General features: G+C 37.5%; 1 protein-coding gene across 1 annotated transcript in view; it reads left to right on the top strand.

Moving 5' to 3' along the window:
• NFXL1 (nuclear transcription factor, X-box binding like 1) overlaps positions 1 to 17,636 on the top strand; it is a 47,891-nt gene that overhangs the window by 267 nt on the left and 29,988 nt on the right. Inside the window, 14 exon segments of the mRNA XM_050338146.1 lie at positions 1,235 to 1,405; positions 1,745 to 1,854; positions 3,326 to 3,459; positions 4,919 to 5,097; positions 5,271 to 5,432; positions 5,540 to 5,640; positions 6,856 to 6,970; positions 7,298 to 7,422; positions 8,363 to 8,485; positions 9,864 to 9,908; positions 9,910 to 9,955; positions 13,709 to 13,829; positions 14,464 to 14,620; positions 15,350 to 15,441. Coding sequence (XP_050194103.1) covers positions 1,235 to 1,405; positions 1,745 to 1,854; positions 3,326 to 3,459; positions 4,919 to 5,097; positions 5,271 to 5,432; positions 5,540 to 5,640; positions 6,856 to 6,970; positions 7,298 to 7,422; positions 8,363 to 8,485; positions 9,864 to 9,908; positions 9,910 to 9,955; positions 13,709 to 13,829; positions 14,464 to 14,620; positions 15,350 to 15,441 — 1,681 coding nt within the window.

The raw sequence follows: 17,636 nt of genomic DNA, 5'->3' as shown, positions 1-17,636 counted from the left end.
GGGAGCGGTGGCCCGGAGCCCCTGCAGGTGGCCAGGTCGGGGCTGTGCCCGGAGTCGCCGGGAAGGGAGGCTGGCGGGCCCCGGCTCCACTGCGCGCTGCTCGCCGGTGCTCGCCATGTGCCGTGCCCTGCCCTGCCCTGCCTGCGGGGTCCTGCCCGCGGGAGGTGCGGAGGCCGCGCTGTGGCGGGGGGCTCGGGGCTGTGCCCTCCGCAGGGAGCGCAGTCGGTGCCCCTGGAGCAGAGGAGTGAAGTGGGAAGTAAAGGATGAAGCAGCTATTTCTTAGCACGGCTGGAAATACCCGGGGGAGTTGCCCCGTAGGGATACGCATCTTTAGGTGCTCTGGTTAGGGAGCCGCCTTGCCCCGGTCTGGGAAAGGTGCGAGCTTTTGGGGCACGGGGCAGCTGTGAGTGCAAATTAATCCTCGTGAAATGCAGCACAGAGGTGCCAGAAGTCGGAGCTCTTTTAAGTGACAGCATAGTTTCTTAAGCCTTAAAACTAAACTTGACAACACCCTAGTGAATATATTGGGTGCAATAGTCTAATACGGAAGACTTGGAGGTACTTAAGACCTGTGATCTGCTGAAGATCTTAAAGGCACTTCGGTTTATTATGAACTCTGTTGAGTTACATAATTTTGTTCCTCTGTGTGAGAACCCTCCTCTATTTCACATGCAGTAACTTCAAAAAAAACTTGTATTAAAATACCCTGTTGCTTTTAATGCTGCCAGGTGTGAAATGGCATGAACATACTATTGCAATAAAAATTTGTCGAATTTGAGGGACATCAGTGAAAGTCATAATTTAAGACATACCGAGTGCTGGGAGAGTTACCTGTAGGATATCTGGAAATCATAACAATTGTCAAGAATTGTGCAGTTTGTGTTTTTCTTCCTCATGCTCTGAAAGTTGTATTTTTGTGGGATGGGGGGGGTGTTTCTAAGTATCCTTTTCATAAAATAGCATTATAGATGCATATATTCTGGTATATTTGGTTGGATTTGTCAGCACTAATTGATAGATAATAGTTCCTGCTATGAATTTTATGTATCATGCACAGTAAAGAAGTAAATACAATTTATCTGTTCTTGTGTGGTATTGAAAATATACTCCCCTTAAAAAAATAAAATCAGTAAGCTCTTTTACAAAAAAGGACAGTTGAAAATATTTAGAACTGAATGTAGTGTTATGATTAACTATCATGGTATTAATCATCGCTAATGTTTTCTCTTAACAGAATTATCTTCACTGAAGAAATTTGATGAAATTAAGAAGGCTAATCAGGCTGCAGCAAAAAAGCTAGTTGAAGATCAGTTAAGCTCCTCGTCTGAAGATGATGATGAAGATGCTGAAGTGAAACAAGGAAAGATTTTGGACAAAACGTTTACCATTTACACCAGTCAAACTGGTAATTTTTTTTTCATTCATTGGCTTTTATTTTGGTATGAAAGCATAAACAGTGCTGTGTCATTGTCTCTGTTTTAGGATTTTTCCATAATTGGAAGGAAAGCACTCTATACTGATGTCTTGTATTAAAAAATATTTGTTCCCAGCCATGCATGCTGGCAGTATTTCTTGTTTTTCCATGCAGAAGCAATGGTATAGTTTTAAACTGTATTAAATGTGGTTTTATAATAATATGATTGGCCTTTATTCAGAGAAAAAAACCCTTTTGCAGCAGTCTCACCATGTACCAAATAGCAGATCAAACATTACTGATTGCTTTAAAAATCTTTATACATTAAAGATGGAGATGCAAGTGAACTGGAACGTACAAGACAGTACATGAATGAAGCTTTTCAGTCAGGGGCTATGACATGTCTCATCTGCATTGCTTCCGTTAAAAGGAACCAAGCTGTAAGTATTCTACAGTAATCTTTTAGAATGAAACAAAAATAACTGTCTGAATAACATGTTTTTAATTATAATACTGAGGTAATTCATGGGATTGATAGCTTTAAAATGGTAAGAGTACTAAACACAGCACTTGGCATCTTTGGATTTTGGAACACTTGGAGACATAAGTACTTATACATGTAGCTTGTAATAAGAATATGTATTTTTTTACATATGTTTGTTATCATAGTGTAGAATAGTTATTTTTACATTTTAGAGAATAGCAGATGTAAAAAATAAGTGCTCTAAAGCCAGTGCTTACAATGGTGTATCCAGTAAGCTATAGTGTAGCAAACACCAAAGCAAGAAATACTAGGAAGTTAAGAGATGTCATTGTTAGATTTATAGCAGGGGAGCTAAGATAAACTTTGCTTGCCCCAAATCCTCATCGGGTGAAAGAGAAGTGTGCACATCAGAGAAGTTCAGCCTGTTTCATATAGGTCCATTTTATGTAGCAGAGACTTCAGGACAAGTATTTTTTCACTTTTATTGTTATGTTTGAACTTCCCTTTGACATTGACAGGCTAAAACCTTTTTCTGGTATAGTTACTTGAATCAAAAATGTTTGCAACTGTATGTTTAACATCAAAAAGAAAATAAGTGCAGAAAGTGTTTTAATTTCTTATGATGAATATACATGGACTACAAATACCTGATGAAACTGTAGTCAGTAACTTTTTTAAGAAATGCAGTATGTTTTGTGTGAATTCTTAGCATATTTAATCCGTATTTTGTTAGTTACTGTACTTCTAGAAACTTATGTCATTGACTTTGTCCTCTGTAAGTTAATGGGGAAATTCTCTATGTTTTCACAGTATAATTTGATAACACTGTCCTAAGTTATTTTAAAAAAATTACAAGTTAAATTTTTTACTGCGCTTTCTTATCAAATTGCTGTAACTAGGTTAGAGCTCAAGTCACCTTTGTGGTGCCAGGTGGTGTAATAAGGACCAGTGGCATAAACTGAGGCTTGGAAGGTGCAGATGGAGTACTGGGAAGGTAGTAGGACAATTGGAGTAGGTTGCCCAGGATGGTTGTGAAGTCTGTATCCCTCAGGATGTTTAAACTTTGCGAGGCACAGTTGTGACTGAACAGAGCTAAGTTGGCAGTAGTCCTTCCCTGGGAGTCAGTTTGTGCTACATGACCTCCAAGAGTCTGTTTAAATCAACATTTTTCTGATTATCTGAGTGTTTTGATCTCCATAGGCCTTGGCAAAAACTTCCCACGGGAGTCGGGGAAGAAAAGATTATAGGTATGAATCTGTAACAATAAAACTTCATATTCATCTAGCAATAGGTATAATTTATTTCTGAAAACCCATTTTTAAAGGGAAACGTGAAAGCTTGTATTTCTTCAGATACTATGGATGTTCATCAACGGAAACAGAAAGAAACCTGCTTTAAAGTGATTGACACTTATGTCTCCTCTTTAGGTGTGGAGCTGCTGTGGGTGCTTTTGTATATTTCACCTGGTGTGTATCCAAAAGTGGGCCAAGGACAGCCTTTTCCTTGTGTCTTCTCCTTTGACAGATGATGATTTTGGGAAGAAAGATTATCCCTGGCCATGGTGAGCTTCTTGTGGTGCATTTACAAAGATATGTCTGTTGTGAAAACTGTGAACTGGTGTTACTTTAGAAAGGAACGGTACTTGTAAATGATGCACACACCAAAATAAAAGCATTTTTAGAAGACTGACTTTTCTATTGATTTTTAAAATTATTTTTAACTTTTCACTATCGTGATTCAGGAATATTTCACGGTGATATTAAAAACTAGCTGCATCAAATTTGTTTTAACTTTTGAGAAGGTAACTTATCTATCTTGTGTCTCAGCTTCTAATATTTATTTCTGAATGGCTTTACATATTTGTGCCTTTTAAAGTTGGTAAAATGAAATAAAGAAGTTTTAAAGAAGTTTTAAAATAGCAAGATGTAGGGATTTATTATTTACTCTTTTAGTCTCTGTATAATTTCAGCATTAAAGCCAGTCTAGCAGTTCTACTTGAGATTGTATAAAAAAGAAGGTAATATCATGGCTGCGTGAATAAATTTCCCAAGTGAGTTTGCTTAGGAAATAAAAGTACCAAGTTTTTGGTTGGCAGCATCTCTGGTTGATAATGCCTGTTCTGCTATAACCTAGTTTTGTGTTTCAGCATAATGTTTATAATGAAAAAAATTCAAAGTGAATGAACTATGCAGGCCCTATTGAGAAATGCTTTATGATCTGTAATATATTGTATCACAGCAAAATGACATTTTATTTGATAAAAATGAGTGCATAGGTCTTTCAAGGTCCCTGTTCTTCTCTGAGGAAGAGCTCCTTGTCTTTTGTCATTTCCCAGTGTAGCCAGAAGTGTGAACTGCTTGCTTTCTTCTTCCTAGTGTTGTCTCCCTCATCCATGGCTTGCACATGTAGAGCCTGTGGCACTTTAAAGTTCTAGACCTCTAATGTCTATCTGCCTTTAGCAATAATATGTTTTTTAATTTCCTTCAACATCAAGGGTAACAAATAAAGGTGTGCATCTTCAACCTAAGTTTTTTCAGATAGAATTCTAATTATGCATAGTTTTAATAGCATCACTAAACTTTGTTTTACATGGCTTACATAGATTGCCGTTAGTAAATCCCTGGTTTTTAATCTCTTTTTTTAATTAGCTCTGTTTAATTAGGTTAAAGTCTTTGTTGCATACATTGATGTGGTATTGCCTATCATACAAATTCTTCTGATTCCTCCTGTACTGAATTTTTGTCTGTATATGTTCTTAGAGAAAAGAGATTGCAGTGACAGGACAATTCCTTAGACATTTCTTAGACAATCTTCTAGACACTGTAAAATCTGACATATAGAAAGACCTCCAGTGTATATTATAAATTTAATTATATTATTATTGGTTACAGTAGTTGTAAAAATGTTATTGGTAGCATTGTAACAATCTTGGGAAGCCGAAATGATAAGAATTGCTTTTTCTTTTTTAAATTTTTTTTAAAAAATTACATTTCTTTTCACTCCTTTTTCCCTTATTGTAGTCCAAAATGTAGGTTTGAATACAAACGCTCTGAAACTCCCAGTAGGTATTACTGTTACTGTGGAAAAGTGGAGAATCCATCAGTGGACCCATGGCTGGTACCTCACTCCTGTGGTCAGATATGTGAGAGGGAATTCAAACCTTCTTGTGGTCATAAATGTTTGCTGCTTTGTCATCCAGGTAAATCCTTTGCCTCTCTTGGTTTTGTGATCTGTATTTATGTCGGTGTTACACAGTTTTACTTAAAATCTGTGAAGTATATCTAAAATCCCCAAGAATATAAAGAGATGTAGTCAAGGCTGCATTTGCTGAATGGCCAATAGCATGCTATTTATTCTTTCTCCTGTGATTAGGACCCTGTCCACCTTGCCCAAAGATGGTCACAACAACCTGTCACTGTAAGAAGGCTAAACCAGTGCCCCGGAGGTGCAGTGCCAAGGAGTGGTCTTGTCGCCTGCCGTGTGGACGAACATTGCTGTGCGGACAGCACACTTGTGAGAATCCCTGTCATGCAGGTACATCTGCTCTCTTAAACTTCAAAGGAGTAGTTGTTTCAGTAGTAAAGGCACATCATCCTTTTGCAATTCCTGTTCCCAATGTCACTTTGTAATTACAAATGCAGGAGATTGTCAGCCTTGTCCACGAGTCAGTAAACAACGGTGTATCTGTGGCAGACAGACAGCAGAAAGACTTTGTGCAAGTCCTCAGTGGCAGTGTGATCAGGTATGTTGAAGCCATTCTTTTTAACAGATTTCTCATCTTTATAAAATTTGATTACTTGGTGTAATTAAGGATTGGAAAAACTCAATTTGTTAAGAAAATAATTTTATTGTTTAAGTTTTGAAATTGCAATCGAACATATAGGCAGCAGTGTTTGAAAACAGATTTAGTTGGTTGCCCAGTTAATTTCCTATAGTAGCTAAAATGTCACTGTTCTGGAATTGTTCTAGGTTTAGGATAGTAGTGAATTTGACTTTGTATATTCTGCTTTCTTGTACTTGAGGCTGAAATTTCAGCTGTTACCTTAAAAAATAAGCATGAAACCACAGTTTAGTAGACAAGAGTTTCATGCTTATTTACTTCTAGTGACTGTAACAGAATGAAAGCTTTGTGATTCCTACCTTGAAGTATATTTGCAGCTCATGCTTAAGACCAAGGCTATGGATTGACAGACTATAAAAAAATAAAAATAATTAAAAAAACCAAGTGGCAGGTGGGAGGCTGCACTGGGAGGTACTTGGTCATTCTGATCCCAGTAAGAAAGGCACTTGGGCTCTGTGAAGTATCAATTAAAATATGGATTATTTCAGCTAACACTAAGGGAATATAATATAAAATACAGTGTGTCCCTTTAGATGTTTGGAACCCCGAGCTGTGCATCATCAAATGGGCTGTGAGTCTGCAGCATGCAGTGCAGACTCCATCTGTAAATGCAGTTCCACATTTTGGTCATTGAGACTATTGTAAGGTTTTGTTACAAGAAAACATCTTTGATCATAATTTCTACTGTCAAACAGGATGTTTTCATGAGCACTTCTTGCTACTCTTCTAGATAAAGGCAGCATAATCACTGGTACCAAGTGGGAGCTGCCTCCAATCTCCTCTGCTACAGTATGTTTATCCTCTGGCCAAGGTGTATGTGCAGCATAATGCAGGCCTGAAGGTTAAGCTGTGTGTGCAGCACAGCACAGACCTGGAATGCTCAGGTTGTCTGAACCACTAACTCCTCAGTATACAGGGGTCTTCCAGACTAGGATCACTGCAGGGATGATCAGTTTTTCTATGGTGAACTCTGATCAAATGTAAGATTTGTTAGCAAAATTTAGAGAGAGAGAGAGAAATTCCATCCAGACATGTCTCACTCCTACTTTTTCCCCTTAGGTTGCTTTGTATGTAGTTCCATAACACTGCATTCACTTGTTTTTTTGAGTTTCTCAGGTGTGTAGGAAACGTTTGTCATGTGGTAATCACACATGTGAACAAGTTTGTCATGCTGGTCCCTGTGGAGACTGTCCTCGTTCTGGGAAAAGATCCTGTCCATGTGGAAAAACAAGTAAGCTGCATTTTATTTTTTTTTTAAATGATAAATTAAAAAAAAGTCATCTAGTCTTTGACAGTCAGTAGTTTAGGTTAATTCTGCAGGTCCATAAAAAGTTCTTACAGTCAACTGTGACACTATATTAACTTTTTGTTCGTGGCTTTGAAAGCTTTACTTAGTACTAGGGGTTTAATTTGCGATGTGAATAACTGAGTAACGCTGGAGAAGCTTTTTAAAAGATGAGGGAGAATTGGCATTTGAACTTGTTACACTTTGCATTTTTTTCCTAAATATTTGGCTTTTTTTTTAAATGTTTATTTGTACTTCTGTCTTTTTATACAGAGTTTACGTTGCCTTGTACAGAAGATGTGCCCACCTGTGGTGATAGTTGTGATAAAGTTCTGGAATGTGGCATTCATAAATGTTCACAGCGCTGTCATCGTGGTCCCTGTGAAATATGCAGACAGGTTAGTCTTGCTGTAGCAGGTTTACATTTTATTAGGGTTTTTAAACTATATGCCTGGAACAGGGCGAGTCTCCTAGGGAAAATGAAGTTGTATCTATCACAAAATCTATGCGTTTATGTTCATTAAAAGCAGCACGTTGTTTTTCTATTCACCTGTCACCCCAATACATTTCTGAATAAATAGTTGAGCATTATGTATCTGAATTGAGGCATAGATGAGTGTTTTATTGTTTGGCCCTGGTTTTGTTTTGTTCTCATTTTTTTGAATAATTATGTCCTAAAAGACAATTTTTCCCCAAATTTTCTAGCTTCCATGTGGCTTTGTCATATTATGATATTCCTTCATTAGTGAAATGAAAGGTGCTGTAGCATAACATTATTTTCTTACAAACAAGAAAATAAAGTTTTGATCTGGTCCAAACATCCACGGAGCATCTGTGGGCTGATCTATAAACACACTGCTCTGTGTGGTCCCAGTTGTCTCTTCCTGAGCCAGCTTTGGCTACAAAGTCTGTGGCGAAAGTAGTTAGCACAGGACAGTTGGGATGAAGGTCAGACAGACCTGCTCACTTACATCTTACTGGTATACATGATGGATTAATCTAGTTTACTGTGTGGGAAGGGTTCTTTCTCAGATGAATTTGTTTTGTGTTTACACTTGACTTCTTGCACTACACACTTGCTTGGTTCCTTTGAAGTGACTTCCCTCCGAGTGAAGAGGCTACAGTAAGGTGTCTGCAATGCCAACTCAAGGTCCCCAAGTAGTTACTTCACAGATAGGTAATCTGCTCAGAGCACATGATATACTTCCTGTTGTGATAGAGCAGCGTAGTGTTACTTTCCCTTGTACTTTTCTTTACAGATAGTAGTAGAACGTGTTGTTTTCTTTTTTTTCTTGTATTAAAAATACTCTTGCTTTTTTTTCCTGTCTTGCTGCCTAGGAGGTTGAAAAGCAGTGTCGCTGTGGAAAGCACACTAAACGCATGCCATGTCACAAGCCATATCTGTGTGAAACGAAGTGTACTAAAATTCGAGATTGCCAGAAGCACCAGTGTCGGAGAAAGGTGAGTGCCCACAGATGATCTTTCTCAAAAGTATTGTTTAGACAACATTTTTCAAAATTTAGATATAATATTTTATACTATATAAAAATCACATCAATTTATTGCTCCACCTCACGTTACTGTATAGAAAGAGGTGTTTTCATCAATGCCATTCAGATTAGTTTTCAGTGAACTAGAATTCTCTGAACAGCATGTCATCAAAAAAAACTAAGTGGCCTTAAAAACTGGGAGGGGGTTTTGACAACTCTCCAGGTCCAGAAGGCAGTTTTGCTTTCAGGTTCTCTAGTAGTTACTGATGCTTTATGCATTCTGGAGTAGTTAAACCCATTTATTTCCTAACTTTGTAGGCAGAGCTGGAGATCAGTCATGACTTTGTAAGGAACATACTCTTATTTTTCATAGCCCAGCATTTCATCACACCTTCTAATATGCACCACTGCAAACAGCAATAGTCTGACAATGGGGAATTGGAGTTTTGTTTCCCTTCTCGTTTGAAATCAAAGGAATGATTGATACTCAGAACTATCTTTTCAGTTTATTCATTCAAGAAGGCCTGAAAGTTGTCTGCTGTTTGTGAATTAATGTATCATGAAAGTTGGACTTCTTACCACAAACAGGCATGAAAAAATACAGTTTTATTCTTATGTGTTCTTTAATATTATTGTTAAAGTGAATTTACTCTATGTGAAAAGACAACAAAACAAGTGAATGCAACCTTGACATCTCTATGATAAAAAAAATCCATGTTTCTCTTCCTAATTGTCATCCTTCTGTATACAGTTTGGAAGGTGGATACCTTTCAAGTTATTAATAAAAATGGGGTTCCCTCCTGTCCTGGCATCCACCAAGGGTAGTTTGATTAATATGTTCTGGTACTGTGATTCTTATGTTCTGATTCTTCCTTCTTCCTTCTTACTAATTTACATAAGGATAGATAGTAGAAAATTGATCCTAAAGGTAGCTTAGCTTTACTAAAAAGGTAAAAGGTGTAAAAGAAGTATTAGCAACATCTTTGTGCTAGGGACAATATAGCATAAAAGTGGAAAAAATTGCAGAGTAGTGGGGCAAATTGTTGGATATTTATGTGTAATCTTCTGAAATTATTTTGGATTAAAATATTACAAGAATTTGAACTTTTAAATGTCTTTTTGAAGCCCTCTGTCTTTTTAGTATGTTGAAATGATGCTTTCAAATATGTGTTTTCTTGCTATTTTATAACGTGAACATTTTGAAACCACTGTACAGGTAGCCTCTTTTCTGGAGGAAACTCGCATCGACATTTTCTTAATAAGTATTGCAAAAATGAGATGGTAGAACTGCAAAAATATATACCAGAAATTTCTACTTTTTCAGTTATATAGACTTTTTTTTTTAATAGTGCTGTTCTGGAAACTGTCCACCTTGTGATCAAGTCTGTGGGCGGAACTCTAGGCTGCAGAAATCACAAGTGTCCTTCAGGTTGCCACAGAGGTAAGAACGGGTGAAGAAACCCTGCAGTGATGGAATATTGGGTTTTTTTGCCAAATTTTTTGCTTGTGTGGCTCTGTGTGGTCCTTAATGAATTCTCTCCCTTGTTGCATGTGGGTTTTTTGTGAGGGCAGTGTGTTTGAAAGTGCCGGTTAGAACTTAAAGACTTACATGGTGGCAACCTGAGGTTTTACCTGGTGTTTTTGTTAACACTGTTCCTCTTTCAAGCTGTATAATTTGAAAGACATGGCTTGCCTTTTTTTCCCCAATAATTCTGTTCAAAATTATTCTTTTCACTGAATATGCATAGCAAATACATACAGTAATTACTGTTGCTGTTTGAGTCTGGACGGTTTTAAAAAATCCTAGAATACAACATGTGGTACAAGTGGGCTTAAAATAAAAAAAAAAAAAAGATGGAGTTGGAAAGTATATTGGTATCTTGCTGTTGAAAGAAATTAAGTACTTGTTACTTACTGTATGCAGAATAGCAAAAAAGGGTACTTCTGCATGCCATGACCTTGGTAAAAAAGATGCTGGAAATGGCCAGAATTACCTTGCAGCTTTTATCCTGGCCAATTTGCTTGGTAGGGGATTAAATTGGAATGACTGAAAAATTATCTGCCCTCTCAGCAATTTTCCCCACAGAAGCTGCTGCCCTGCTGAAACAGCAGCTGAGTAGCCTATGTAATTTCCCTTACTATTCTGAACTATAAATTGCAACAACTCAAGAAATAATTCACAGCTTGTTCAACCAGTTTTCCTTCTGCGGCAGTGACTCTTAAGAGGAGAGGACAGATAAACATGGTAGTTGTCCCAGTTAATTTGCTATTAAATCTGTCACCACAAACTAGTGGTTTGTTTTCTAGTCTGTGAACTGTACCCCTTTTCTTCTTACCTTTCCTTTCTTCTCCCCTCTGCCCCTGTACCTCTCCAAAATCCTGGAAATACATAATTTTTTGTGTACTTTGAGAACAAAACTGGTAACATTGTTTTTCTACGTTAGTTTGGTTGATAACTAAATCATAGCATAAAATTCTGATTGAAAAACTAAGGGGTCAGTGCTGCATTATAGGATAAACTTTTACATTCAGTGATGGTTTATATTTGATGCTGCTTGCATTTTACAGCCTGTAAAGTGACGAAGTGATGAAGATTTCTAATAACTAACATGAAAGCAATAAGGCAATATCTGTAAGAAAATAAAAGTGATCTTTGAGGCTGTAAATGTCAAATATATACAGTTTGAACTTTTATTTATCAAAAGGGAATAATTGTCTATTTGCTAACTTAGTTTGCATATAATGAAGCTAATAACTATGATATCAGATTGTGAACGCCTAAAAAACTACACAGACACAGTTTAGCGTTGCTGCCGGGCCAAACTGAATCCCGCAGAGAACTCCTTTTATTTACTGATAACGTTTCATTTTATCACATCTGGTGGAGGGATATGCAAACTACAGGAAGAGGGGAACGCATGGAACTATTTGCCACACAGCTACACATTTTCCAAACTACATATTCTTCAAACTCTACAAACCCTTCACTAGCTAACTACAGTGTACTGTTACTATTAATTAACTAATCAATACATAGTCCTAGAGTGGAACTACTGTAAACGGCCCTTTTGCTTTGGAATTGCTTCTGGTTTCAGGCATATGTAGGACGGTAGCAGCTCCTTTTCTCACTCACTCAAGCCCCAAGGTCGTTTGCTGAATTCCTTGGTTATCTCTGGAGCCTCCCGTGGAACACCTGCTTCTGCTCCAACATCAGATGATAAACTTATTTTCTAAACAAAAATAAACTTCTCTGTGCTAGACAAAATACAGTCTAGTAGAGATTGTAATATCTTGGTGAATGTTTGAAAATATTCCTAATCAAGGCAATTATTTTTATTTGAAAATATTTATATTCATGTTTCTCCTTATACACCAATATTTTACCAGCTACTGAAAGTTATGATTAATTATTTTATCTTTAGAATGTAATACCGGGTCAGGTTAATTTTGCAATGAGCTGCCAGATCTCAGGGACCACTAATTTTAAAGGAAATAGATGCCTCCTAGAAAATAACTTCCCAGAGGTTGATAATAAGCAGTTGGCCTTTTGCAGAGGTCCCTGAAAAAAGGTAACAATCTATTATGTTTGTGGTTTGATTTCTTTTTTTTAAATTCTTTTCTTCTTATGTATTTTATGCTTGCTAAAATTTAGAATTTGTTGTCAGGGAATAAAAATATTAGCCCTTTGGGCAGCATAGCTTTAGACCTTCAGTTTATTTTGTAAAAATAGCTGGACAAACTGGAGAAGCGAGCCCATGGGAATCTAATGCTGTTTAACAAGGCCAAGTGCAAGGCACTGCACCTGGGTTGCTGCAAACCCTGATATCAGCACAAGCTTGGGGGATGAATAGATCGAGAGCAGCCCTGCTGAGAAGGACTTTCAGGTGCGAGTGGATGAGAGGCTGGACATGAGCCAGCAATGTGCACTTGCAGCCAGAAAGCCAATTGTATCCTGGGCTGCATCCAAAGCAGTGTGGGCAGCAGGTCGAGGGAGGGGATTCTGCCCCTCTACTCTGCTTTTGTGAGACACCAGTGGAGTATTGCATCCAGCTCTGGAGCCCCCAGCACAGGAAGGACATGGGCCTGCTGAGTCAAGTCTAGAGGAGGGCCACCAAGATGATCAGAGGGATGGAGCACCTCTTCTATGAGAAAAGGCTGAGAGAATTGGGATTGTTCAGCCTGGAGAAGAGAAGGCTGTGGGGTGACCTAATTGCAGCCTTCAGTACCTGAAGGGAGCCTACAAGAAAGATGGAGAGGGACTTTCTGCAAGGGCATGAAGTGGCAGGACAAGGGGGAATGGCTTCAAATTGAAAGAGAATGGGTTCAGATTAGATAGTAGGAAACAAATCTTTACTGTGAGGGTGGTGAGGCATTGGAACAGGTTACCCAGAGAACCTGGAGATGTCTGATCCCTCTAAGTGTTCAAGACCAGGTTGGATGGGGCTCTGAGCTACCTGGTCTAGTGTAAGGTGTCTCTGCCCTGTTCCGTTCAGAACTGGATGGAACTAGAACCCAAACCATTCTGTGATTCTATGATTTTATGTGTGCTGATAATATATTGTAATTTAATTTACTTTGCAATATAAAGACTGTAGTACTTCCATCTTCAGCAGCCTGTTGTCATTGAGACATCTGCTTCTTGAAATGCTGCTTCTCAGATCCTGCTAACAAGTCAGAATTGCTTGAAACATGTGGCTGTCAATACTTCTTTCAAAGCATTGCTTCCTTTAATATTTCAGAATGCAATGTGGTTAATAAGCCAAGACCCACGTCTGAATTTGCCTTTTTTAGAAGATTCATATCCTTACTATTAATTACTCAATAATAAAACTCGGCAATTGGCACTTGGAAAAATGGTGTTGGAGAGCTATAAATTAAAACATGGGTCTTTCACAAATATGTTTTTAAAAATATATCAGATTAGTAACATGAGTAACTTTATAGAGATGGAGGTTTTTTTCAAAGCAGCATTCATTATACATATGCTGAAAATTTAATATTGTCCAAAATCTGCAAAACTTTTACCAGTTTTTCAGTGTGTCTTACCTTTCTGAATTTAGATGAAAGATGGTATGTCTTCATGTGTATGTAAGACTGAAATACCAATAGACAAAAAAGTGTTGTGTGAGCCATATGACTGGACTTCTTTTCAAAATGTCAGAGGGTCTCATCTTGTTAATGTATTTGTTTTTAGGTAGTTGTAATCCATGTCCAGAGACTGTAGATGTGAAATGCAATTGTGGAAAAACTGTCATTAAAGTGCCCTGTGGCAGGGAGCGTACCATCAAACCTCCCAAATGCAAGCAGCTGTGCAGGTCAGTATAGAAAGTATGTTTCTTGTTCTTAAGTGGAGTTTAAATTGTGCTTTAAGAAAGTAGTAAAACACGCCTTCAACAGGAAAAATTGTTACTTACCTGATTACAGGTATTACTTCTTAGTCTTCTGTATCCTTGACTATGCAGATGGAGATTAGCAATAATCCTTCCTATCAGACACCTCTCTGACACTGAGGTTTCATGAGCAGCTTGCTGCTTCAAGGGGAGGTTCTGTTTCCCCAGGCTATTCTAATTCTGTAGTCCCACTCATTTCTTCCAAGTCATCTCTGGTATGTTTTGAAGTACCTCTATGAGGCCATCTGTCTAGAAAAATTGACTAGCAAAAGGAAAAAGAATATTTTCTTCTAGGATCTAGCAAGATTACTTAGCACAGAGTAGAATTAGGATTGAAACAACTGTTTGAATATATAAAGCCAGCTTTTATTTTAGTTTTATTTAGAACTCCTGCTTTAATTTTATCATAATATTACCCACTGCTGAAGTTGAGAAGAAAAAAAAAAAACCTCAAACCAACTTGTTCATTTCAGTTCTTTGTATTTTGAGCATAATCACCCAGTGACTGTAACTTCTTATTTCTTACTGTCATATTGATTCATCTTGGATCTTATTTCAGTCGACCACCTACCTGCCACCACTCTACCCAGGAGAAACACTACTGTCACTTTGGGCGGTGCCCTCCGTGTCGTCAACCCTGCCAGAAAACATTAACCTGTGGTCATTTGTGCCCTGTTTCCTGCCATGACGAAGCTCTTGTGAGGCAAACTGGCTCAGTAAGTAAATAGTGAAAAATAGTGTATTACTGTTCTGAAGAATGAGCAACAGTTCAACCTTAATCTTAAGCTGGAGGTTTCTGAAGTTCAGGGTAAATAAAAATGAATCAGCATACCACTCAACACAAAACTAAGTGGTGCTCCTTTGTTGCAATGTAAGAGATTTTGTAATATGTAATTGAATTTGCGGTTTTCAACAATAATAGTTGCTCAGGAAATCTCATAAGATTTTTGTTAGTTGTATTACAAATGTGTAATTCCAGATGTATGCAATTACTTTTAACATAAGAGCAAAAAATAAATTTTAACTCTGATATTTACTAAATCATCAAAATTAGCAAAAGTTAGAAGTGAGAAATTGTTTGGCATTTTTTAGCATGACACATACGTGTACTGCATGATTGTAATTGAACTAGCTTACTAATTGAAATATTTTTTTATTTTTACCTCTATTGAATAGTTAGAATTGGTTTACTCTTTCGTTTGGCTTTGTGCTTAATTTTTAGCAGTAAGGACCACAGGTCTTCATTTTCTTATCCCTAACCAGGCTAAGGATGAAATGGTACATTTTTTATGTGTAGGGGGTGTTGAGATTTCCATTAGTAAAAAAGTTAGTTACTAGGAAGTGAATTTGTTAGAACTGGGAACTCTTTAGATGATGTGTTTATTTATGGTCAAGCAGATAGTTCCATTTGTGTTTTGTATTCACCTAGTGTCTTTTGCTCTCAGCATCAGTCTGCAGGTCCTTGGGAACAGCCATCTGAGCCAGCTTTCATTCAAACTGCATTACCGTGTCCTCCCTGTGAGGTTCCTATACCAGTGTACGTATTGAAAAAGGAAAAGAAAGTTTTTACATGGAAAAGATTCTTTTCTTTTTATACTGTTTTAGGGGGGAAGATAAACATATTTTCCTCTCCAGATGCAAAGAACCTGTGTGAACACCATTCTCATAAAGCTGGGAGCACTGTTGGTTCTTTAAGACATTTTTCTAATGTGTGCTCACTGTGTGAAAGGACTGATAGTAAGGATTAGGTTTTTAATGTGTGCTGTGTGCAATGCTACTTTAAAAGAAAATACAAAGTTTGATAGTCATCAGTGACATGACTTTTTCTGTGTAGTTTTTATCTTAGTTTATGGGATCATAATATTCTGCATAGTAAGTTGTTATTTTGTTTCTCAGTTGTTCAGTTAGGGTATGCTATTGAATGATAAGTGCATGCTTTTCATCCCATCTGCTTGTTTCCTTTCTAGTTTTGACTTGTCCAGAAAGTTCTGTTCCTTGAATTGAACTGAATCAGCTCTTTCTATGATGATGCTGAGGATATAGGGGAAGACATAATGATGACTCTTTTTCACCATTCTTTTTCAATTTGATGGAGCCTCTGTTTACATTACGGAGAATTCAGTATTTATCTGAAAAATGAAATGTTGGGGATTTTGGTTTGGTTTTGTGTTGTGCTCTCTTTTAAACCCTGCATACTTCACAGGCATTACTGCCTTTTTGGTTTTTAAACATCCCTCTTTAATGAGGAAATATTATGTCCTCATTTTGTGAAGTGAGAACTAGATGGAGGAAGATGATAAAAAGATCCATTTAACTCGTCAATGTAGATATGTTTAGAACTTAATATAGGATTGTACTATAATAGGTTTTACTTCTGTTCAAAACTGTGACCATACAGTGCTTCTGATACTTGAGTTCTAAGTTCAAAGCCAGACCCCCAAACAGTCTGGCTTCAGTGTTTCGGTGGAATTCTGTAGCAACTGTTTCATGTAGGTATTCAGTAGAAGTCATAGTGTAACATCATGCATTTTGTAAGACATGTCTCCTAGTTCCTCTGAATTTCAACATCAAAATAGTCTCCTTTGGTCTGAAGAGTTTTCCCCAGAGGAGGTAAGTCTGCTAAGCGAGAAGGAAACTGTAATGGAAAAGCTGTACTTAATTTTCTAACTGGAGGAAACATTGTTACATTTCACAACCCTTTGAGCAAATTAAGATTCTCTTAGCATTAGATCATACTAGTTCTGGAATATCCTAACTCTCTTGATTGATCTTTGCAATTTTAATTTTTTTTTCTTTTTTTTTTTTTAAATTTAAATGAAAGTGATACAAAAGAAGTTTCCTGAATTAAGAAAATAGTAATAAACAAAACCGTGGTTATAAAGTAATGTGTTGCTTCAAAGCAAATTATCTGACAACTTCTTAGATCGTTAGCAGGGCTTTTGAAATCATTGCTGCAATAGTGACATTTGAACAAATATACTGATGGGGAATGGTTTAAATAATATTGTTCTGTATGAACAGATGTTAGTAGAGATTCCATTCTTCACTGCTGAAGCTTTGCAGTACTTTCTGGGTTTTTCTCTAGCAATTTGGTTTCTTTGAACAGGAGCAGATAGACATTTGTTATGGAATGTATTTGGTATTTATTTCTGTAACTGGTTAAAAAGTGAGTTTCTGGAAAACTATTTGCTCTGTTAATTTTGAAGTACCATTGAGGCTGAAAGTTACCTTGGGTTGGGGTCATCTAGTTCATCCTCCTGCTAAAAGCAGATCAACACTGAATTCAGAGCCATTTGCTCTAGCTTTGTCCAGCTGGACCTTAGAAAACCCCAAGCACATTGATTCTGCAGTCTTTCAGGACAATCTTTTCCAGTGCTTGATTATACTTTTACTGATTTTGGTTTTACTGTTTCCTCCACTGTGCATCCAGTCAGAACCTTACTTGTTTAAGAGTATCATTGTCTCTTGCCTCCCTGCTATGAACCTCTGTAAGGAGACTGCCTTCATCTTCTTGGTAACTTCCCCTTAACGCTAAAAGATTACTGTTTTATCCCCAGCCGGTAGCCTGCAGTGTTGCTGGGATTTAGTCAGTCACAGATGCAGGATTTTGTCTGTCTCTGCATTTCATGAATTTCCTCTCAACCTATTCCTCCAGTCTGTCTAGATCCTTTCAAATGGCACCTCTGCCCTCAGATGTGTTGACTGTACTGTCCTTTTATGTTACCTGCAAAA

The sequence above is a fragment of the Myiozetetes cayanensis genome, unplaced genomic scaffold, assembly GCF_022539395.1.
Source record: "Myiozetetes cayanensis isolate MyiCay16 unplaced genomic scaffold, myiCay2020 scf7, whole genome shotgun sequence".
Taxonomy (NCBI): Eukaryota; Metazoa; Chordata; class Aves; order Passeriformes; family Tyrannidae; genus Myiozetetes; species Myiozetetes cayanensis.
The sequence above is the reverse complement of the archived record's forward strand: the minus strand, read 5'-3'. Positions and strand labels throughout refer to the sequence as shown.